Genomic DNA, 24,389 nt, shown 5'->3' with positions numbered 1-24,389 from the left:
TATTAATTTAAGCATTTTTGAGATAAATTTTAAAATTACTAGATAAATCCTCTTCCCATGCTTCGGAAAATTAGTCATATTTTGACTAAGATATTTATATTGGAATATAATGATTTGATTAAATTATATATTTTTATTAAATTATATTTAAAAATAATTAATTTAAATTATATTTTATAGTATTATATATTATGATTTTAGTAAATTCTAAGAATATTTAATATTAAAGGATTTTATTAAATTATATATTTTTACTAAATTATATTTTAATAATAATTATTTTAAATTATATTTTATAGTATTATATATTATGATTTTAGTAAATTCATTTAAGAATATTTAATATTAAGAATTTTATTAAATTATATATTTTTATTAAATTATATTTAATAATAATTATTTTAAATTATATTTTATAGTATTATATGTTATGATTTTAGTAAATTCATTTAAAAATATTTAATATTAAGAATTTTATTAAATTATATATTTCTATTAAATTATATTTAATAGTAATTATTTTAAATTATATTTTATAGTATTATATATTATAATTTTATTAAATTCATATAAGAATATTTAATATTAATAATTTTATTAAATTATATATTTTTTATTAAATTATATTTAATAATAATTATGTTAAATTATCTTTTAAATTATTTATTGTTGATATTAATAATCTTATTAAAATTTAAATAACAATAACAATAATAATTTACCAAAACAAATTTCTGCAAATTATTAAGAATTTTATTAAATTATATATTTTAATTAAAATATATTTAATAATAATTATGTTTAAATATGATTAAATTATTTATTATTGATAATAATAATCTTATTAAAATTTAAATAACAATAACAATAATCATTTACTAAAACAAATTTATGCTAAGGGTATTCTAGTCATTTTAGTTTTTTCCATTATGCTATTACATCTTTATTCCATTCAACCAAACACAAGATTACTATTACGCCTCTATTCCATTACATTCAACCAAACAGTTGATTTGCTATTACACCTCTAATCCAATACACCTCTAATCTAATACAGCGAACCAAACGTACGCTTAAAGTTAACAATTAAAATAGTTTTTGATTTATTTTAATAATTAAAGTAGCCAATTGGTTGGAAAAAGAAAAGGTAGGGATTTAATTATTTTTTTGAAAAAATTTGAGGCTTTTTACGGAAAAAAAAAGGAAAATAGTGAGGTTACAGTCATTCTACACTGAAATCGAGATAGAGAGATATGGCAAACCCCTCTTCCAAAGCTACAGTTCCTGGTTCCCGGGAGCTGCAAACGTCATCAACTTCACCTGGTGGGGCTGCTACCTCCACCAAATCCGATGACGGAGCTAACCCCTACGAGCCTCAAGTTATGGGTTTCTTGAAAAGGGTAGGAATGCACGATCCCAATGTAGAAAACTACAGTTCCAGAGACTTCTACTCCAATTTATTATGCAACACCCTCAAGACCCACACTGTCCGACGTGGCCACGTCACCTGCTTCGCCACCGTCACACCCGCTGTCGCCGTAATTCTTTGTTTTGAACTTGTTATCGTTTTTATCTGAATTATTATAACAATTATTCCTCTCAGTTTGTTTTGGGTTGCAGAATTATTTTGGTGGGTTACATGGAGGGGCCGTTGCGGCGATAGCGGAAAGGGTGGCGATTGCGACGACTAGGACGGTGGTCGGTGAGGATAAGGAAATTTTCCTTGTTGATTTGGGGATGTCTTATCTCTCTGCTGCTCCGAAAGATGTGAGCTCTTTTGGATTTTTGATATCTCATTTTTGGTTAAATCCCAAATTATAGTATAGTATTGATTCAAATTTCAGATTCTATCTCAGTTTTGAACCTGTTTCTGTTCCCCTTTTTAGTTATGTTGAGAAAGATTTGGCTGGAAAAGATAGGATTATATGCATGGAATCATGGGGAGATTGCAACTTGCAACCGTGACCTTGCTCAATTTTCATACCATTGTTAAAAATCTCCTCCTAATTCTCTAGTGATGACCAAAGTCGTTCTAGAATGTCTTTAATAGAACGTTGATTTTTGTTGAACCTCTGATTTGGAGTCAAAGTGGAATTGATATAGGTTGCTTTTGTCAAATTGCTTTGCATGATCTTCCTTGACCTCTCATTTAAACATTATGCCTTAGGCAAATTCTACCTTTGATATAGGTTAGATTCTAAATTGGTTTGTAACTTCCAAAACTCTAATTCTGTAGAATTACGTCAATCAAGTTTGGAGTTTGGACGTTAGATACCAGTTTAGATAACATGAAACATATTGATCAATTTTATACATGTGTGTATCTACTACATTTATACCTTGGATTTGACGATGTTTAAAGAGACATGTTAGAGCCAAGCAGTTTATGAGATAGGTATAGATGTGCGTAATGCGTTTTTAATATACTCCGTGTAACATCGGAATTGATGGCTAGATAAACAGAATAACCTGATTGATGCTTGGAGGAGGAGACTTTTAGTGTAATTAATACGTCTCAGGAAATAACTAGCTTTGTATGATCTAGTCTTGTTCTGTTGCATGCTTGATTGCAGTCTTCCTTGGGATGTACATAAACCATCATTCAATATGCAGGCAGAGCTGATTGTTGATGGAGCTGTAGTGAAAAGTGGAAGGAATATAACTGCAGTTTCTATTGAATTCAAGATGAAGAAAACTGGGAAACTGCTCTTTACTTCTCGTGCTACCTTCCATAATTCACCCCTTGCCAAGTTGTGAAATTCCCAAAACAATATTATGCCCTTATTATCTCAATTTCCAACTCATTTTTCTCAATAAAAATGTGCAGTAGACAAAGTGATCCTAGGATTCCATGAGATCATTCTTGTGCTTATAAATATAATGTTTTATTTTCAAATCAACACAAATCTTTTGCCGCTAAACCGGCGTTTATTTAATGTAACGAAGTAATTTATTATTGATATAGTTCATAAATTAGCTACAGTGAAAAAAATCACCGGAAAACAAAGCGTGGATTTACATGGACACTTTGCATCTCTGTAGTAGTAGGAAAATTATACAATGTAATAAGTTCTAAATCTTCTGTTTTGAAAATTTAGGCTTTTTGAATCATGATTGCTAATAATAAACTACTATATGTGGCAGCCAAAGCCCGTACAAATGAGAAAAAGAACTCAAAAACCTGTTTGGCAAAGCAGTTCTTCTATATCTCATCACCAGCATATCCATTTATAGGGAATTTGTATATCCTGTGGGTGCTTGGCTTGATGGTAGGGTGGTGTGGCAACTAAGCATCCAAAACAATTTACAGTTTGACTATAGATGCTGGTCTCATTTGATCTTATGCCCTTGCGTGTTCCGGAATAAGACGTTGACGTAGTTCGGGAGATGCACCAGCCAATTCTGCAGTTGAAATGTGTAATTTGAGAAGTCAGAACAGGTATAAAATGCAAAAACGATTAACCCACCTAGCTTACCTTGAGCCGTGAAATCGAATAGAGGAGGTAGAGCTCGCCCGTTAGGCAAACATGCAGTGGGGTCTCTCAAATCATCAAAGAAAGGGTGTGCACAAGCCTCAATCTGAAAACCAGGAAGTAAAGATGGAGGTAAGAGTTTGCAAAAGAACATGAAACTATTTTAATCCGTTATGATGGCTTGCAGTCGGTTGCTACCATTCGAAATAGAGTGCTTAAGCTACAACTTGGTCATAAAGGTGGGTTGGGGGATAATCACACAACTGTTGTTCCCTATCAAGATTCAAGTCGATAAACGAAAATGGATATGCAGCTGAAAACAACAATGATACATAATGTGAAATACTTACAGCGGTGCAACGTAAGTTTGGCGAATACTGAAGCAGCCTTGACACAAGATCCAATGCTTCAGGAGGTATTTTCCGGTTAAATATCTAAAAATTGTAACTTGAGTTAGATATCCACTTTTACTGCACAACATATATGGATAATTAGAAGCCGATCCAATAAGCACACCTTATGCCATGGATGAGCTTTGATCTGAGGGAATTTGAACTCTGTATATTTTGGATTCATGCATTTGATTTCTTCCCTAGTGGGAGTTCCCAATTTCTGATATGATAAAGCAAAATGAAGTGAAAAAAAATTAAAAAACAGATAAAATGAAAAGTAAAACTACGAGTCACAAAAAAGCCATAGATGTGCACCTTTATAATTTCCACTAGCTGATCAACACCACTTTCACCAGGAAACAATGGCTGCAAATGGTGTAATACCCAGTATGCTTTAGAAAATACCATCTATCTACTACAAAGTACTAATGCATAGAACAGTTTTCCAGAAGATATGAGTTTAACACACTACAAATGGATGCCTTGGAGAAGAAGACAAAAGGAGGCAGATGGTAGATAGATGAAAGAATAATTTTGTAAAATCTGTTTCGACGAAGGACTTCAGGATGCCAAAGCCCTCTATATCTTACAGAGAAATCAAAAAGCGACTGCATAAAAGATGGTGCAGAAATAGATGCAAAGGAGAATATAACAATGTTGAAATGCAGACACATTGTGAATGTCAATGAAACCAGTAGATTTGAAATACATTGAAACTAGAACCACGCAAGCATTAGATGGAAAATAGAACATAAGTTGACACCAAAGCTACATCTAAAAGGAAATATACACATATTTTTAACTCACCTGTCCAAGCAGAAGCTCAGCCATGACACAACCGACAGACCACATGTCAATCGCAGTTGTGTATTCCGTTGCTCCAAATATGAGTTCTGGAGCCCTATAAAATCGTGAGCATATATATGATATGTTGGGTTCACCTGGCACCTAAGGATTGCAGAGTAAGTCTCAAAAGTTTTACAAACCAGAAAAAAGGATTTTCAAACTTCCGAAAAATTTAAACATACCAACATCTTCGCACTGCCAAAATCACATATCTTGAGATGGTGAGTCTGGGGATTGACCTGCAAATCATCCAAACATTAGCTCCAATATGCTTTTACCATTTAATAAAACCAATCATTATAAGAACAAAAGCAATGACATGTTGAAGTCAACTATATATCACAGTGAAGAGAAGACACATTAAATCATGCGTGCACACAAAGAAATCCTTGAACAAGCATTATGACTGACCAGCATTACACCGCAGTGTCACGTATTATAGCGCATTCAAGATGAAAAAAATTGTCAAGTCGAGGTGATAGGTAAAATTCTCAAACAAGAAATTGAAGTACTTCTTAATATCAATCACCAGTTCATAACATAAATGCAAAAATGTCTTACCAGTAAATTTTGTGGCTTAATATCACGATGGCATACACCAACCACACGGTGTAAATAATTTAGAGCACGACATATCTACAAAAGAAGAAAAGAGAGAAAGAAAGAGAGAGAGAGAGAGAAAAGCAGTATAGCTTGTCATAATGTGCGCTTAGAATAGCAACACGAAATGGTTAGATCAATAGTTGAACCAGTACAATTTCACAACCCACTACTAATTAGCTAAAGCTAGGCAAGGTCAAGGATCACCTGGTATGTATACAGCTGTACATAAAAAAAGGGCATATGGCGATTCATTCTACAATAGTGTTTTGAAACTCGGAAAACTGTTTCAGGTACAAATTCCAGAACAAGGTTAAGATAGAGCTCATTCTTTTCGGTGGTTGAAAAGAAATAGTGCTTCAATTGGACTGTATTAGGATGATCAAGTAGATGCATAATCTGCAGCTCCCTATTCTTGTATCTTTTATCCTGCAGAACCTTCTTTATAGCAACAGGTTCACCTCTCTCCATGCATTTAGCCTACATCATAACATAAAGTGTTATAACTCAGAGAAATATACTTGATAAATGCAAACACTAAGAGAAAATGGTTATAGACAAGAAGGTGATGACATGTCAATATACTCATACCTGAAAGACGACACCAAATGAACCAGTCCCAACCACACGCTCAGCCATATACGAGATTGTCTGGAGCACAATAGAAAAAGATGCTTTGTTAAGAATTAATTGCGGCTTAATACAAACATAGTAATCAAATGCAATGGAATACAAACATGTAAACCAAGTTTCTAACATGACTATGGCTTCAGCAACATTTTTTAGATATAACCTAGATTAAACAACCTAACAGAAAAAAACTTAATTCCCACTCCACCCAGAAGGAAAAAAGCAGTGGGAAATTTTCAAGAAGAAAAAGAATCAAGCAACATTAGTTCACACATAGGCTGCTAAACATATTTCAGATTAGCAGTTAACAATGTGCAACAAAATGTCAACCAAAATCAAATCACCTGTTTTGGATGCCCGCCTCGACCACCAACAACAGTTGTAATTATTTGACCTGCTTCTGTTCCATTTCCATTAATAACATTAGATCCAACATCCTGCGCAATACAAGTTTCAAAGCAATAGGTTTAGAAATAATTAGGGAAGCTAACTTTAGATAGCTTTAAATCATTTCAAATAATCAAATAACATTATGCAGAAAGTTGGTCACAAAATTTCTAGAAGAGATAGATTGGTTCCCTGCTAAGGTTCAATTGAAGTCATAAAAAAAGATAGAAACTAGTAATTGCTTCAGATTATATCAAGAGCTTCAAAGCTTTTAAGTATAAGTATGAAAAGAATAACTTCTCAAATGGATGGCATTCCAGCATACTTGATTATAAATTATAAAACAAGTTAGATATGAAGACAAGGTAAAAACGTCAACATACATGTACAGAGACATTTTGAAGACTATAAGACCACAGAATCACCTTATCATAATGGCCAGTAGTTTTCTCATCTCTAATTCTCATTTCATGCATTTCATTAGGGAGCTGATCGAGATCTAATTTCTCTGTTATATTACTAGAACTAGAAGCTGCATTGGACGTGCTTGCTACAGTTTCCGATGAAGTAGAAGCCATATGATGCTCTGGCCCAGGTGTACTCCTATCAGATATATTTGATTCCCCTGTTGCCTTGAATTCTGATTCTTGATCAAACTTTGCCCTCTTGGTGAAGCTATCACCACCCTGATGAGACAAGAAAATTTTCTCAGAAGAATCAAGAAATGGAAAACAAAAATCGAAAGAAAAACAAGCACCTCATAGAAAGAGTAGCTTTTTTTATTTCTATCTTTAATATTAGCCTCAATGTAACTCTCATATTATGTTTTTTTCAGCACATGGAATTTTGTATTCCACAAGATTGCATAAATATTACACAAACTGGAAGAGGAAAGTAGCTTAATACATTTACAAATCAATACCCAGTTCAGCCTCAATGTAACCATTTCAAAACAAGACAAAAACAATGCAGCAAAGAGGAAAACAATTACTATATAATTATCCAGCTGTAAAGCGACAAATAGTCACGTACGAAAAAAAACTAGTATTTTTTAATGAAAAAAAACGCATATTCAACATAGAATAATTAATACCCCAGCTAAATCAAGAAATAATATACAGAAATCAAAAGAAATTTTTTCCCTGTTTAGCTACTCATGAAAGAAAAGTGCAAATATATATATATTCAACGAAGAGTCTTAAAAATAAAATAAAAATAACCCGTTATATTTGCTTTCTTTCCTTCAAACCATTTTCTTAACAAACAAACGGAGCTTAGAGCCCATCGGGTCCATAAAAAATAAGGGGGAAATAGAAGGGCAAATAACCAAAAAAGGCCGTTTTTTTTCAAAATTTACCGAAATGGGCGGTTTTTTAATTATTTACCGGAATGGGCTATTTTTCGCGAAATCGCGTCCACGTCAGCGCGATGTCAGGGTACGCGCAGGAAATCGCGTCCACGTCAGCGGGATTTGCTGACGTGGAAGGAAATCGCTCCCTCTAGGACGCGATTTGCTAACGTGGCATGAACAAGGTGTTTTTAGCTTGGAAAACTTTGAAAGGCCATAACTTTTGGTTCGGTTGTCCGATTGAGACAAATTTTTTTTTATTTCGAATAACTTTTCGAGATCTACGCGCTGGCAAACTGCTTAGAGATGAATAGGGACTAATTTGTAAAGTATAATTTGTTAGTTACGAGTATAGGGACTAAAGTGTAATTATTTCAAAATTAGCACGAATTTTTTGTATTTAAGAATATTTGAATGTTATGGAAGGATGAAATTGAATTTGAATTGAAAAACGAAGCTTAGATTTGAAAATATGACTATTTAGGTTTTAGGGACTAAATTGAATAAAATGGAAAATTTTAGGGAACTTCTCAAAAGTGGAATGAGCTGACTTATACCTATAACAGGATGATATAAGACAATGCTGTAAAAAAAGATCCGGTGTTTACTTCAAATAAATAAGGAAAATAACGATTTGAATGTTTCAAAATTCAATTTTAAACCGAAAAAATCAAAATTTAGGGGCAAAAAAGGATCTTTTTCGATGAAAACTTTGGCAAACCACCTTTGGCAGTTTGCCAGCGCGTAGATCTCGAAAAGTTATTCAAAATAAAAAAAAATCCGTCTCAATCAGACAACCGAGCCAAAAGTTATGGCCTTTCAAAGTTTTCCAAGCTAAAAACACACTGTTCATGCCACGTCAGCAAATCGCGTCCTAGAGGGAGCGATTTCCTTCCACGTCAGCAAATCGCGCTGACGTGGACGCGATTTCCTGCGCGTACCCTGACATCACGCTGACGTGGACGCGATTTCGTGGAAAATGGCCCATTCCGGTAAATAATTAAAAAACCGGCCCATTTCGGTAAATTTTGAAAAAAAACGGCCTTTTTTGGTTATTTGCCCGAAATAGAACTTACGGAATCGGAAATAGAAGAGCGAGAGGAAGCAATGCTCTTGAGACGACGCATCACATTCATGATCTTAGAAATTCACCAAACCCAAACCCTAATTTCTTGGAATAAAAACGACGAATTATGCCGTCATGAGAAACAAAAGAAAAAAAAACAAAAAATGTAGAAGAGAAGAGAGAAAATCCGCTTTCTCTCTTCTACTTCCACCTTCTTCGATTCTATTACAAGAGAATATGAACCAAAAAATATCCTAACAAAAAAAATTAAAATATTCCTCGATCTCTATTTATTCTTTCCTATGTGTTTCTTAGAAAACACAAATTGAAAGAAAAAAAAATTAAAAATTAAAAAAAATTAAAAGCCACCATATAAATTTCCTGGTTTGGTGTTTATGGTTGGTCAAAGCCGATCATACCAGCCTCATCTTTTGAACTTAAATCAAAGGATAAATTTGAAGCGTGGATAGTATTATTGTTAGAGATCCAACGATCAGTAATAGAGAAAACTTTGGGTAAATTGACAAAGATTTTGTTTTTGTTTTTTTGTTTTTATGGTTTTGTTTATTTGGAAAGGTCCAAAAAGTGTATTTGCGGCGCATATAGGGGACACATATATCCATCGCCAAATATTCGGCGGAGCTTTGGCCAATCTTTGACCGTTCTTTTGCCGGTTAAGTTTAACTTTTCTTTTAACAAATTTTCTAATTTAAGGCTTAGGTCTGCACTGCATGGACACTATATTTGTTTAGGATGGGGTTGGATCCGAACATTCATGAATATTTGATTTGTTTTTTTGGATTTGAATATTATGAATTTAGATTTTATAATTATTAGTTGTGGTTATATAGATAAATATTTTGAGTGTTTATTATTTAAATTTGTATTGCTTATTTAAATTACGGATGGAGATTTAGATATTTAAATTTTTTATATATAAAATGTTGAAGAAGCAGCACACCTTTTCGTCCATTGTCTGCACCAAAAGATATTTGCTCTTTGCCAAGAAAAAACCTTTATTGAGAATCAAAACATGCATGAAATGAGCTTTGGTGATTGAGGCATTGATGTTATGAAAAGAATTATCTTTAATCTGTTACTTTTGTGAAGCTCTATGGAGGTGGTTTATAAGTTCTATGCCAACCTCCTCAAGTCAATCAATGGTTCCTCTAGCAAACTCTTCTACAATACCTATGTTTTGGAAAAGATGGTATAGTTTTGACTGTAACACCCTTATACCCGGTTCGACTATCGGGACTCGATATAAAGCTATTATATTTAGTGCCAAAGTGATCTTGACCAGACACTATGTAATTTGAACATTTACACATAGTATTATAACTTATTTAACTCAATAATTATTACTAGAAACGTCTGGAGCCATTATTGGTTAATTGATTACGTTTAGAAATGATTTAAAAATGATTTTTACTCAAAACAGAGGTAAGTATCGATACTTAAACACATGGTAGCGATACCTTATGAAAGGTATTTATACCCCTAAACAATATCGATACCAAAATAGCATTCTGGAACTTCAAATTTTTAAAATTTTGATGAATGTATTGATACCTTGGGCCTAGGTATCGATATATTGCCTTTAAAATCGATACCAAATATGATATCGATATCGATATCACATTTTGTTTTGAAAATTTTGAGTTTTAAGGCCCAGATATCAATACTTTTCCCCTTGGTATCATTACCTTGGGTTAATCTTGATAAAAATAATTTGGAAATTTGCTAAAAACCACTGCAATACACCGGTTTCATCTCAACACTTAAAACCAATTCAAAATGCATTAAAACTACTTAAAACAACTCCAATTCAATCACAATTATCACATTATCAAACCACAATTGCATGCATACATATAGCTTTCAATAATTCATTTCATATAGAACCAAAATAGTTAAATCAAAATACCAAAATAGATCAGTTTTAAAAGTTTGTATTTTAGTCTGTAACACTTGGAACACATTTGGTCTACCTATGTACATGCCATTTTGACCCAAAATATAATGCCTACACTTATTTCCTCAGTGATGTGATGACATGAGAACTCACAACCCCAACTTAAGCTCGACAAGTCTAACTGTACCTACGCGTTAAAAATATACGCTTTAAGCCGATAAAGGCTTAGTAAGCACTACAAGAATAAATGAACATAACATATATTAAAAATGTTACTAAAATACATCATATACTCACACATGGACATCAATATAACAAAACATTCATTTCAAAAAATTTATTTACCTTGAATAATTTTTATACTTACCTTGATACCTTGAATACTTGTATTACTAGCATTTCACACATTTGCCCACAATAGACTGTTTAGAACAATTCCGGATATACGAATCAAGTACAGGGGTGCAACTATATGCATGAGTAAATAGAGAGCACCAAGATGCTATACAGAGAACATGCGTGCGCTAAATAGAGAGCACTAACGTGCTAGAAAACGGACAGCACGTTGAGGATCCTTAATGGCATGCCACTAATATCCTAATAGTTCTAATTCTGTCTACTCGGGTATAAAAGCTAAATTTCATACATTTATATATTTTACATAAGTATTTCGGAAAAGATTTCACATTTTTCCATCTTTCACAATTTAGTCCCCATTTCATAAATCACAAGTATAATGCTTTTTCTATACACTTTTATTTTTCTCAACATAAATATTTAACATTCAACCAAGTATATCATTTTATGATCTTCACCTATACTTTTCTTAACATATTTCATAATTTCACAATTTAGTTTTTTATTTAACATAATAATATTTACTTAACTACCCTAGGTAACTAACATAATACAATAAAAATATTTAAAGAAAATAGATTGAAATTCCTTGTAGTACTTACAAAAAAATTGAGATGATATATTTCCTCCTCTTCTCACTCCTTGGTCTTCTCTTTTCCTTTTCCTTCAATTTGATCATCTCCCTTCCTTTTCTTTTTATTCAATTTCATAACAAACATTTAACATTTATTTGTTAAAAACCACAATCAAGTGACTTTCCTATGATATTTAATATAAATAAACATGTATGGCATGATAATTTCTTCATCTTTTACCTTAACTCCTTGAAGAAAAAAACCTTAACTCTTGCTTTTTCTCTCCTTTAATATATCTATGGAGATTCTCTTATGAAAATAAGATACTCATTAGCCTTATCTGTAGGTTTACTAAAGAAATAGCAAAGAAAAATGAAGGTTTTGAGCTTGGTTTGTTCAACAATGGAGGAATGACACAAATGACATAAAAACAAAGATAGGTAAAAGTAGAAATGAAGGTGATGATTGGCTTGTGAAAAGTTGATAACTTTTCATCTTTTTTCCCATTTTCTACACCATTTCACAAAATATCTCATCATTTTTAATTAAAAAGGTTAAATTGCTAATAAGTCCTCTAGCCATCCATCGTTACATTTTACCTTTAATCATTATGTCCAGAAATATCTACTTGGCTAATTACCAATTTACCCGTCTTCATCTTTCATAATGTCTAAGATGACATACTTAGCTTTTGGTAAAATTCATTCTTAATCCTTCCTTCCTTTCTACCACCATTATGTATCTCCTAACTTTTTATTTTTACTACTTTGGCTACAAGAATTTCTATTCTCTTTCAATTAAGTCAATACTTCTATTTAAAATTTTCCTATCTAAGGAGTATTTTCTAATTTCCTATTGGGTCTAAATACTTTTTAATTTAATACTTAAAATTTCTATTTATTCTATTTCAAGAATTTCCAACTAAATCATAACTCAATACCTCTCTGTACCTAGCTCCAAGGCATAACGCAGATGTTACATTGACCTTGCACAAATCAGGGAGTTGTTGCTTCATCTATGCTCCACTGATATCAAACTTGATGTGTTACACCCTAGGTTTGTGAGTCAGCTCAGTTCGAGAGAGTACGCTGGTGAAGACCACCAAAGTCACGAGACATAGTGATACGGGGTTGCGCATTTCTTGATTGGGCTTGGAATCTTCTTATTGGGCCTTGCCCTCAAGAATTTGGGCTTTTGTGACTCGTATCACATAGACCGAATATGGATGGTAAAAGTACTTCGTAGAACTTCGCCAAAACTGTGGAGTGCCAAAACTGTGGAGTTCCACTCCACAAATGTCGACTTCTTGGTTATTGCGTGAACCTTATTAGGCGGACTCTCCCGCTAATAAGACTGCTACCCATATTTTTGTGTCATTGCTAGTGTAAGTATAGTAATTAGTAGGGCACACTTTAGTCATCTAATGTTTTAGATGAGGTAGCATGTTAGTAATTAGGACACTTCGATAGCCTTATAGGAAGTGATTAATTAGTGGAAGCATGTGAGAACGAGTAATAATTAGAGTGAATCCTGAGTGGGATTTGGATGTGAGTTATCTATAAATAGGATAGCCTGATAGTGGAGAAAATATTTTGTTTCATCTTCACTGCTAGAATTTGTTATCATTAAAGAAAACCAGAAGAGTTCTTCATCGTTAATGAATATGTTATTTGTGAAGCTTACAAGAGCTTATGACTTAAGTTGTCTGTTGGTAAACTCTTACACCTTCTTTTAAGTTTTACTAGTTAGTAAGAGCTTGTTGTAAGAAAGGTTCAATAGGATTGTCCCATAAAATCCATACCCCAAACATCAAATAATTCAACCTCCATAATTGGCTACTACAACATTTCATTGCGTCAAGATATAGAATCAGTGCGCTGACACCTATTGCATTGATTCAAAAAATTGGAGGTATTTTTGAATAATGAAGGCCAGTAGAATCCTGATTGGACAACCTTAGCAGCATTCGCATGCCACCGAAATGACCTCTATAAGGAGCATCATGACAGTGCTTCAAGATTGAAAGCATATCCACTTCCGGAACACAATACTGAATAATGTTGTTTACCTTGGATAAATACAGTTCGTTCCAATGATACTTCACTACTTCACGAAGAAACCTTTCTTTTTTATAGCCTATGGCACCCAATGAGACTTTTCCACACACTAGATAATTAACCAAATCCGTATACCAACGAGTTGTATCTACAACAACTAACTTCTCATCTAGGAATGCATCGACAATTTGAAATATGTTTCTGTCTTTCTTGCCAACTTCTAATCGAGACAGATGGTCTACAACTTGATTCTCTGAACCCTTGCGGTCTTTTATCTTGATGTCAAATTCTTGCAACAGTAAGATTTAGCGTATCAATCTTGGTTTTGCACCCTTCTTTACAAAAAGAGATTTTAACACCGAGTGATCAGTAAATATGGAAACCTTTGCACTGACAAGATAAGAACGAAACTTGTTGAAAGCAAAGACTACAGCCAAAAATTCTTTCTCTATAGTGGTATAATTGATTTGAGCCTTTGTAAGAGTTTTGCTAGCATAATAGATGGCGTGAAATATTTTTCCTACGTGTTGTCTTAGAACAACACCCACAGCAAAGTCGCTTGCATCGTACATAACTTCAAAAGGTTGAGACCAATTTGGTGCAACGACAATGGGTGCATTTACTACCTGCGTCTTTAATTGAATGAATGCATCCAGACATGCATCGTTAAAGAAGAATTTTTTATTCTAGAATGGGCATAAGGGCTTTGTAATTTTCGAAAAACCTCTAATAAATCTTCGGTAAAACCCCACATACCTAAGAAAATTGTGAATACCTTTCACATTTTTCGGTGGAGGTAATTTCTCAATGATTTCCACTTTAGCTTTGTCTACTTGAATGCGTTGACTAGAGATGCGATGGCCTAACACAATGCCTTCAGTTGCCATGAAATGACATTTTTACCAATTTAGAACAAGATGTGTGTCTTCACATCGCTTTAATACTTTATCCAAGTTGTCAATGAAATGATCAAAATCATTCCCATAAGCTAAGAAATCATCCATAAAAACCTCTAAAGTATCTTCAATCATATCCGAGAATATTGACATTATGCACCTTTGTAATGTGGCTAGTGCATTGCAAAGATTGAAAGGCATACGATGAAAAAAAAAAGTACCAAAGGGACAGGTGAAAGTTATTTTCTCTTGATCCTCTAGTGCAATAGCAATTTGATTGTACCCAGTATACTCGTCTAAGAAGTAGTAATAGGCTCTTCCAGCAAGCCTGTCCAACATTTGGTCAATGACATGAAGTGGGAAGTAGTCATTCCTTATAGCAACATTAAGTTTGCGATAATCCATATAGACTCGCCATCTTGTAGGAATGCTTGTAGGAATTAATTTGTCTTTTTCGTTGCTAACCACAATGATGCCACTCGTTTTAGAAACGCATTGCACTGGACTTACCTAATTGCTATCAAAAATAGGGTAAATAATTCTAGCATCAAGCCATTGTATAATTTCTTTCTTAACAACTTTCTTCGTCTTCTCGTTTAATTTTCTTTGTTGCTCAATCAATTGCTTGCCTTCATCTTCTAACTTGATCTTGTGCATGCAAAAAGATGCACTAATGCATCAGATATTGAAAATACTCCAAACAATAGCTCTTTTATAATGCTTAAGAATATGAACCAATTTCTCTTCTTGAGTTACATCTAGTGTTGTAGAGACTATAACTGAAAGAGTATTGTTATCACCAAGAAAGACATATTTAAGTTGTGTAGGTAGTGGTTTCAATTCCAGGGTAGGAGCTTCGTCGATAGATGGTTTGAAAATTGGAGATGTTCTGTTGGTTAAGTCTAAGGATTCAATCCGCTATCCATGCCTGAGTTTAATATTATTAGCTTTAACCATGCTGTCACAATTATCTAAGAATTCATCATTAGATTTCATTGCAAACTCCTCAGAAAGTATTGTGCTTTGGTCATTGAATTCTTCCTTAATTAGATCATCTAGCACATTGGCAATATGATATTATTATTTATCCTCGCATTGAATAGATTCAAAAACACTGAAGGTAACGTGCTCATCATTAAGTCTTGTGGTCGTTCACCTTTGTAACCATCAATAAGAGTCTGTCCGGTGGCTAAAAATGGTCGTCTCAAGATTATGGGAACCTCCTTGTCTGCCTCACAGTCAAGTATGATAAAATCAGCCAAAAAAAATGAATTTATACATTCAAACTAAGGTATCTTTGATTTGGCCTTCAGGTTGAGCCAATGATCGATCAGCTAGTTACAATGTCACTGCAGTAGGTTTCATATGACCAATTCCCAACTTTCAGAAAGTGGATAGTGGCATTAGGTTGATGCTAGCTCCCAAGTCATATAAAGCCTACCTAAATAATGGTTGCCAATTGAGCATGGGATAGTAAAGCTCCTAGGATCTTTCATTTTGAGGAGCAACTTATTTGTCAAAACAACACTACAGCCTTCTGTGAGTGCAATAGTTTCCATATCATTGAGCTTTTTCTTCTTGGACAAAAGCTCCTTCATACATTTCCCATAATTCAAAATTTGCACAAGAGTATCTGTTGAAGGAATATTGACTTGAAGTTGCTTTAGTGTGTTTAGGAACTGTTGGTACTGCTTATCCTGCTCTTTCTCCCTGAATCTTTGTGGAAAAGGTAAATGTAGAGATACATCTGATTGCGCTGACACCTTTGATTGCATCGATAGTTTTGAGGGTCGAATAATAGACATATGAGTGACAATTTGTGGAGCTTCTTTTTCTAGTACATCGACAAGCTCTTTAGATTCAACCTTTTCATTAGGGTTCACTTTACCAGTATCTTGAGGTGCTACAGTAGAGACTGTAATCGGCTCGCCAGTTTGTTTATCACTCCTGAGAGTGATAGCATTGCAATGTTCTTTCCCCCTCGAACTGGGATTTTCTGTGTAAGTAGTGTGCCCGGTGGTTGAGTATTCAGATTCAGAACTAGTTGTCCTAATTGTGCCTCCAACGCTTGAATAGAAGATGAATTCCCTTGCACAATAGCTTCTGTGCGAGTCATATGCTCCCCCATTGAAGCCTCAAGAGCTGCTAACAGGTCAGAAAGAAAAGCTTACTGTACTATTGTCGTCAATGTTCTTGAACACGCTGACGCGGCATTGAAGAGTGTTGTGGCTGCGTTTGATTCTGGTGTGGATGCATCTAGCTTTGTTATGGATGCATCTAAGTATGCTGATTGTAGTTCTGCTGTTGTTGATTGTAATTCCCTTGTCTTGAATTATAATTGCCTTGAGTAGATATATTCCCATATCTGAATGTCGCAGCATTTTTTCCAGTATTCTGAGTTCCCCAAGACTGTTGATTGCCTGCAGAATTATTATAAGAGGTGCCATAAGAATTGTTGCGGATGTTACTGACATAAAAGGCTTTCTTTGCATGTTGTGGACAATCTTCATAGCTGTGGTGGTCATTGTAAATCTCACAACAAAAGGTAGGAACAAAAACTTATTGAGCGACTTGTATAGGTGCAACTTAATTGTCCATTGCATATTTTTTTATCATATTTACAGGAGAAGAAACTTGAGCACTAAGTGCAGATGTTACGTCCAATTCAATAACTCCCAGAGTAGCTTTTGTTTGTGCAGCTCTAGAGATAGGATATTGATAATCATTCTAAGCAATTCTCTCAAGAATTCCAATAGCATTATTATAAGTACAATCCAACAAAGGACAATTTGCTGATGCGTTGACAGGATTCCTCGTGTACGAATTCAACCCATTATAAAAAATCTCAATTTGTATTTTCTGTTGAATGTTGTGCATGGGACAACGTCGAAGCAAAAATTTATAACGTTCCCATGTGGTGTGAAGGTTCTCATCATCCAACTGATGATAAGCTGTAATATCATTTCGGAGACAAGCATTCATTGTCGGCGGGTTAAATCGCAAAACAAACTGTGTTGCTAGTGCATACCAAGAAGTAATTAATCTAGAAGGTAGCCCAATGAACCAAGTGTGAGCTCTTCCCTGCAAGGAATAAGGAAATAATTACATCTTCAAAGCGTCATCAGGAACGCCTTGTTGACTAAAGGAAACACAAATCAATAAAAATGATTTAAAATGTTCTCATGCGTCTTCATGTAGCAGTCCAACATATTGGCCATCAGAATTCAACATTTGAAACATTACTGGCTTGAGTTCAAAATTTCCAGCTTAGATTGTTGGCCTAACAACTCTCGGTTGTAAGTCATCCAAGACAGGTATTATAAAATCTCGTATAGTCCTGTTTTGTATTTCAGCGTCTTGCGGCAACGGCTGGTCATTAGCATTTTGGTGTTGCATCGAGGGTATGAGTTCATAGTTTCATGGTAAAGCCATATTCCTTTGTTCTCGAAGTCTCCTCCAAGTGGTTCTTTTAGTTTTTGGATTAAAATCGACAATAAAATCCGAATTGCTTTGGGTCATGCAACTCCTAAAAGAAAATGTGAAAATAGCGAAAAAAAGAAAACAAGTTAGTAACAACTAAATATTATGAAATAAAAACAAACAAAAATAAACATCAAACAAACGCTATCCTCAACAACGACACCAAAACTTGATCAGCTATTTAACGTCACAACAATAATGTACAAACGTACACTGTCGATGCAAGTATACTAGACAGATATGAGTCTGTCAAATATCGATCCCACGAGGATGGTTGCCTTTTGTCTATCAATGTCAATGCAATAGATAGATAGAAACGAGATAAATTGTAAGAGTAATTGTCGAAGCAATAACTTGAAAATAATAAGATAAAATATGATAATGATAAACTGGGATCCCTAATGTGAATTTTCAACAGAATACTAAGTGCTCAAAAGGTATAAAAGGATAGGTGATTGTCGATGCATTAAATTATAATGAATATCTTACCTAGCTTAACTTCTATATTTAATCTAAAACTTAAACATGCACATTAGTCACACCTTCCGATGATGGCAATGGAACACTATTAAGAATAAGTAGTTTAAATTCCTCTAATCCTCAAGCAACTTCCGTTGTCTTGCTTGTTAGCTTGAACTGCCATTGCACTTTCCAGTGTCAGTGACTGCAATAACACTTCCATGCTAAAAACATTCAAACCCAAAGATTAAACAGTAGGAGCAAGACGGAATAAAATAACATTTATCCTAGAAATCATGTATACTTTCGTACAAACGTGAAATAGAAAGTAATCACCAACGTTTAGAAAAGAAATATAAAAGAAACATAAAAGAAACAAGTGGAAAGTACTATTCCTAGAAAATCTTGACTTGATCTCTCAACTCCCTCTTGTGTCGCACTCAGGGCTCCTCGTCAAGAGCTAATCTGTATCCCTTTCACGCTAGTTCACCTATAGTAAGCTTAACCTGCCATGATAGAAATGCTTCAAAAGATAGGTTGAAGAAGATAATACCCCCCAAAAAGCCTTACTTTTTTTTTCTTTTCACGTGAATATTTATATTCTTCCAAATAGCCCAGGTGTCCTTTCATCAGAATCATGTTGCCTTTGCATGTAAAAGTTGGTTATACTAGACTAGACATCGCACACATTTTTGTTCTTATCTTGACAACTGTCAGGTGCAGAGACAATTCTGGGTGCAATCTGAAAATACTCATGCAGCGAGATTGGTACCAAAACATGGCAAAATTTAAGGATAAATAGGCTAAGATCTACTGAGTTATAAAATATAATTTATTGAACTAAAATTGCTAAAATATGTGCTAAAGATAACTAAATGGGGACAGATTAACCAATAAGTAAGGAGATAACATATGTTCTTTCTAGTACTATCACCGGTATTGATACCTTTTATTTAGTATCGATAATTTTCTCTTGGTATCGATTTTATCGGTTTAATGGTCACTGAATCAAGGCATTAAATGTTAAAATTAAGTATCAATAACTTTTGTTGCAGTTGAATTAAATGAACTGGTATTTTCATCTCAATAACCACAACGGTTGGAAATCAATTTGAGGGTATAAATTCTATCTTCCAAAGGTTCTACAATAATAAGAAGGAGAATCAAAACCAAAAGGTCAATCAAACAACCTTTGTGCACAATTTTTCTATACGTTTCTTACATACACTTGTGAGATTTATTATTATTCTATTAGTTCAAGTATTCTTCTTTGTAATTGTGCTTAATTGGCAAACACTTTGATCTTATAAGGATTATTTCTTTATTTGCTTATTTATATTTCTTTGAGAGGGTTTATGTCTTAAGGTTTGGGTAGAAACCTTAAGGGAGTTTGTAAGGTTAAACCTTATGCTTAAAGGTTGTCAAATTAGTGAATTTTGGAAAATCACTGTGTTCATTGTCTCTATTTATTTTCATTGCTTCCACCAAAATTTTAAAAGGATAATTCACCCCTATTTTGGCTATTTCAAGTTATTTTATTGAGTTAACAATTGGTATCTAAGCTAGTCTCTTTTAAATTATGTAACAACCAAAAAGAATATCCTTGAGGAAGCTAATCAATCAACAATTCAATCCAAACAATAACGTCTACTTTTGGGTTAATTTTTCTTGGTGAATCTCATTCTCTCTCCAAGCCTCCTTACTCCAATGGTGCTAACTATTCATATTGGAAGACAAGGATGATATTTTTCATCCAAGCAAATGATCTTGTCATATGGGATATCATCATGAATGGTCCCTCCATACCACTCAAACAAGAATGAGAGCTTATAGTTCCAAAGAGCAAGGAGGAATGGAATGAGGAATATAGGAGAAGCACTCAACTTAATGTTAAGGCAATGCACACTCTATTTTGTAAACTTGGTCCGACGAATATAGTAGAGGGTCGTCATGCTCAAATGCCAAGGAAATTTGGGACAAGTTGGAGGCTACTCATGAAGGAAAAAGTCAAGTGAATAAATCTAAAATTGAAATTATCACTCTTAATTATAAAACCTTCAAGATGAAGCCGGAAGAGGATACTAAGACGATGTTCAATCATTTCACCATCGTCATCAATGGTCTAAAGTCTTATGGGAAGATTTATCCAAATGAAGAGGTGATAAGGATGATGCTTCAAAGCTTACCTAAATCTTAGGAAGCCAAAGTGACTGTAATTGAAGAGGCAAAGAATTTGGAAACATTAACTTTAGATGAGCTTATCAATTCTTTGCTTACACATGAGATGAGACTTAACGAAGGGGCTAAAGAAGAAAAAGGTTATTGTTGCTCTTAAATCCACCACAGATGAAGATAGTGAATCAAGTGGAGAGGTGGATAAAGACAAAGAGATGGTTTTGTTTTGTAGGAGATTCAAGAGGTTTATGAAGTCTAATAAAGGAAGAAGATTCCAAAAGAAGGAGGGACTGAAGCTTGAATCTACGAAAGAGAAAGATCTCGTTATTTTTTTTTTGAGTGCAAGAAATCAGGACATATCAAGTTTTATTATCCTCAATGAAAGAAGAATGGATCAAGTAAACAAAAGCTTAAGGCCAATGTGCCTACTTGGAGTGATGATGATTCCTCCAATGAATAAGATCAAGAAGTAGCCAACCTTTGACCTTATGGCCATTAATGACTCTATGGTAACTTCTAACTCATCAATTTCTTATTCATTTGATGAGTTAAAATATGTTTATGATGAGTTGGGTTTGGAATTTGAAGTCATGGTTACAAAGCATAAGAAAAATATTTCAAAATTGAAAAATGAAAATGACTTATTTTTCAAAACAAATCATGAACTTGAAGAGAAGGTAAAAAAAAAATGTAAGAAATTATTAATGATTTTGAGAAGAAAAATTTAGACTTGCATAATTTACTCTCAAAAGTTCATAAAAATCATGAAAAGCAAATTGAGTTGCTTAAGAGAGAAAAAACTCACTTTAACAAAATTTTTCCAACAAGTTTTGAAAAAAGAGACAATTTCAAACAAAACTTTGTTAAAAATATTGTTAATCACCATAAACATAGAGGTCCTTTTAAAACTTATAAGGGAAAATTAGTTAGAAGTATATAGGTCCCTAAAGGACTCATTACTACTAAAGATAAGGATATCCTTTCTAAATGAATACCTAAAGGGACTACAATCTTGGAAACTAATGCTTATGGACCCAAAAGAATTTGGATACCAAAAATAAAAAATTAACGCTATGCTTGTAGGAAAAGAAGCATTAGTTCAAGGTGAGAAATTCAAGCAAAAACTCATAGTACCTTGATAATGGATGCTCAAGGCACATGACTGGTGACGAGCAATTTTATCGAATTGAAGCCAAAAAGTGGAGGAGAAGTTACATTTGGTGACAACTCCAAAGGACTTATTAAAGGAAATGGTATTGGTAAAAACTCTTCAATCTTTATTGAAAATGTTTTGTATGTCAGCAATATTAAGCACAATCAATTAAGTATTAGTCAATTATGTGATAAAGGTCTCAATGTCATCTTTAAATCAAATGGATGTAAAGTAATTGACATTGTGTCTAATAAGATTATGCTTGTAGGATATATGATGAGAAATATTTTAGATGATATGCATGATTCAAACATATGCCTTATTGCCAAAAATGAAATAATTATTTATTGTGGCATAGAAAATTAGGACATGCTAGCACGAACATATTGCATAAATTAGCCAAAAATGACTTAGTAAGAGGTTTACCAAAAATTGACTTTGGTTTAGATAAAATTTGTGATGCATGTGTTAAAGGCATGCATAAGAGAGGCATACTAGTAGAGTTCTTCAATTAATTCACATTGATCTTTTTGGACCAATGAGGACTACTAGCTTGGGTGGAAAACAATAAGCTTTTGTGCTTGTAAATAATTACTCTAGATTTACTTGGGCTCTTTCTTTAAGTGCTAAAGATGAAACTTTAGAAAAATTCATTACATTTTCAGAAATTAATAAAAAAAAGGTTACTCTATCACTAATGTTAGAAGTGACCAATGGAACAGAAATTAATAAAATTCATTACACCACTTTCTATATTGTTAATAGAGTAATTATTAGGTCTATTTTAAAGAAAACTCCATATGAACATTTCAAAAAACAAAATGCCTAACATTAGCTATTTTGGATGACAAAGATAATCTTGGTAAATTTGATGCAAAGAGTGATAAATTAATTTTTCTTAGTTATTTTTTAATTTCTAAAGCTTATAAAGTCTTTAATAAAAGAACTTTAGTAGTTGAAGGATCAATACATTTTGTTTTCGATGATTCTAATCCTTTTCCTAGAAAGGATACTTATGTTGATGATGATGATTGATCTGTCGTAATTTGATATGGCAAATTAGGCTTTCCCAGTATACTTAAGGAGCTTATTCTCAAGAAAAGTAGTGTCTTTTCTATAGGTTTTTTTTGTAGTTTTTAGATTTAAGTTTATAAGTGTAAATTCCTTGTTTTTTTTATTCATTTTGAGACCTAGTTCGGCCAAGAGTGTTATTGGGGGCCCTAACGTGTGGTTGAGTGATGTAGGGATGTGTTGGAGGTTGAAAATGAGCGAAAACGACACCAAAAGAGAGGGTATTATGATATCCAAATCTTGAAATCGCGATACCTCCAACTGACTCGAAGATTGGATACCACCCTTCATTGGTATCGCAATATCCACCCTCCAAGAAGACCCCCAAGTTTGAAACTGTTTGAGGTATCACGATATCCTCTTGCTTGATATTGCAATATCGATATCGTGAGGGGAAAAATTGGATAAAAATGGTAGTCTTTGTCCACCCAAAGCACCAATCAGTAAAGTCCCGTTCAAGGGTATTTTGGGCATATAAAGTGAGTTAGAATAGTTACTATATGAACCAAAATTTGGCTGAGAGAGAAAGGAGGCCACATTCCCTTAGTTTAGGCTTAGTTTTCTCTAGGTTTTCTCTTAGATTTTCTTCTTCTTCTTCTTCTTCTTCTTCTTCTTCTTCTTCTTCTTCTTTTTCTTCTTTTTATAGGGTTTTTCATTTTCATTTCTTTAGTTGTAAATATTACATTTCCTAGCAACTTTTTTTCGTGTTTTAGTTTTTCTTAGTGTTAGTTATATTAATTATCACTGTAGTTTAGGTTTATTTATATCATTAGTCCCTATACCTTAGTTGTAAGAAATTTTTAGATTTAGTTTAATGTATTTCAATTTCTTTTACTTTGTTGTTGTTAAAATTTTCTCTTTTTATGTTTATTGCTTTAGATTTTCTTATTGAATGCTTTTCTTTACATGCCTTTTACATTTTATTGCATAAAAATCTCAACTTTTATATTTTTCTTAAACTTTACTTTAATGGCTTCTTTGCTTTTTCATTTTCATGGTTGTTAGTTTTATTTCCAACATGAGTAGCTGAACTTTTAAAGGGGTTGGTTGATGAAGATGTGGTGAGTTGATTTTTGGATGAAGGACCAAATCATAATAAATTTGTCTAATTTGAATAATCTTAAAAGCTTAGGATTGACGACCCTAAGGGAACATTAAGGCAAGTGAGATTGAGAGGAGATATTGTTGGGAACCAATTCATTAGTCCCAGGTTAACTGGTGAGATCGAGAGATAATCCAGATTAATTTGTCTAACTTGGTAAAGTGGAGGCTAAGAGGTAAAACGGAGCTATTTTAGGAGTTTAAGTGATTTCGATCCCTAATCCAAGGATTAGTAAACCACATCAATGTCAACCAACCACCAATTATTATTTAAAAGTTAATTTTGTAACTTTTCATGTTTTACAATTTAGTCTTTGTTAGCTAGATAGTAAAGTAGATTAATTTCTCTTAATTTTTATCATTTGCCGTAATATAGCTTTTTGAGTTTAGTTGGTTAGACTCTTTATT

At 33.4% G+C, this 24,389-nt stretch overlaps 2 protein-coding genes across 3 annotated transcripts; one reads left to right on the top strand and one right to left on the bottom strand.

Annotated features, from left to right (window-relative positions):
* Nucleotides 1-1,146: 1,146 nt before the first annotated feature.
* Nucleotides 1,147-2,956, top strand: LOC107900905 (uncharacterized). 2 transcript variants are annotated; one of them, XM_016826682.2, is made up of 3 exons: nucleotides 1,147-1,538; nucleotides 1,621-1,767; nucleotides 2,614-2,956. In XM_016826682.2, the coding sequence occupies exons 1-3, from the start codon at nucleotides 1,254-1,256 to the stop codon at nucleotides 2,755-2,757; spliced, it is 576 nt and encodes a 191-aa protein (XP_016682171.2). In that variant the 5' UTR covers nucleotides 1,147-1,253; the 3' UTR covers nucleotides 2,758-2,956. The 2 variants fall into 2 exon arrangements, with proteins under 2 accessions (XP_016682171.2, XP_016682172.2); XM_016826683.2 differs by having other exon boundaries at nucleotides 1,157-1,538; nucleotides 2,574-2,956.
* Nucleotides 2,939-9,048, bottom strand: LOC107900904 (shaggy-related protein kinase theta). Its single transcript, XM_016826681.2, has 13 exons — nucleotides 8,753-9,048; nucleotides 6,754-7,014; nucleotides 6,286-6,378; nucleotides 5,903-5,962; nucleotides 5,519-5,791; nucleotides 5,273-5,347; nucleotides 4,894-4,950; nucleotides 4,673-4,813; nucleotides 4,181-4,231; nucleotides 3,990-4,085; nucleotides 3,824-3,907; nucleotides 3,477-3,579; nucleotides 2,939-3,402 (listed from the first exon to the last, which is right to left on the bottom strand). Exons 1-13 carry the CDS (start codon nucleotides 8,810-8,812, stop codon nucleotides 3,341-3,343), a joined length of 1,416 nt encoding a protein of 471 aa, XP_016682170.1. The 5' UTR covers nucleotides 8,813-9,048; the 3' UTR covers nucleotides 2,939-3,340.
* Nucleotides 9,049-24,389: the final 15,341 nt, after the last annotated feature.

This window comes from Gossypium hirsutum, chromosome D08, assembly GCF_007990345.1.
Source record: "Gossypium hirsutum isolate 1008001.06 chromosome D08, Gossypium_hirsutum_v2.1, whole genome shotgun sequence".
In the NCBI taxonomy this organism is placed as follows: domain Eukaryota; kingdom Viridiplantae; phylum Streptophyta; class Magnoliopsida; order Malvales; family Malvaceae; genus Gossypium; species Gossypium hirsutum.
Note: the sequence above shows the minus strand (reverse complement) of the source record. Positions and strands in the feature narration are given on the sequence as shown.

Excerpts from the sequence above, each read along its gene's own strand:
- LOC107900905 (XM_016826682.2), top strand. The coding sequence starts at position 1,254 with ATGGCAAACCCCTCTTCCAAAGCTACAGTTCCTGGTTCCCGGGAGCTG. Across the intron at positions 1,539-1,620 it reads CCGTCACACCCGCTGTCGCC|AATTATTTTGGTGGGTTACA; the intron begins GTAATTCTTTGT and ends TTTGGGTTGCAG. Across the intron at positions 1,768-2,613 it reads TCTCTGCTGCTCCGAAAGAT|GCAGAGCTGATTGTTGATGG; the intron begins GTGAGCTCTTTT and ends TTCAATATGCAG.
- LOC107900904 (XM_016826681.2), bottom strand. The coding sequence starts at position 8,812 with ATGAATGTGATGCGTCGTCTCAAGAGCATTGCTTCCTCTCGCTCTTCT. Across the intron at positions 5,348-5,518 it reads TACAGCTGTATACATACCAG|ATATGTCGTGCTCTAAATTA; the intron begins GTGATCCTTGAC and ends CTTCTTTTGTAG. Across the intron at positions 3,403-3,476 it reads ATTCGATTTCACGGCTCAAG|AATTGGCTGGTGCATCTCCC; the intron begins GTAAGCTAGGTG and ends TTTCAACTGCAG.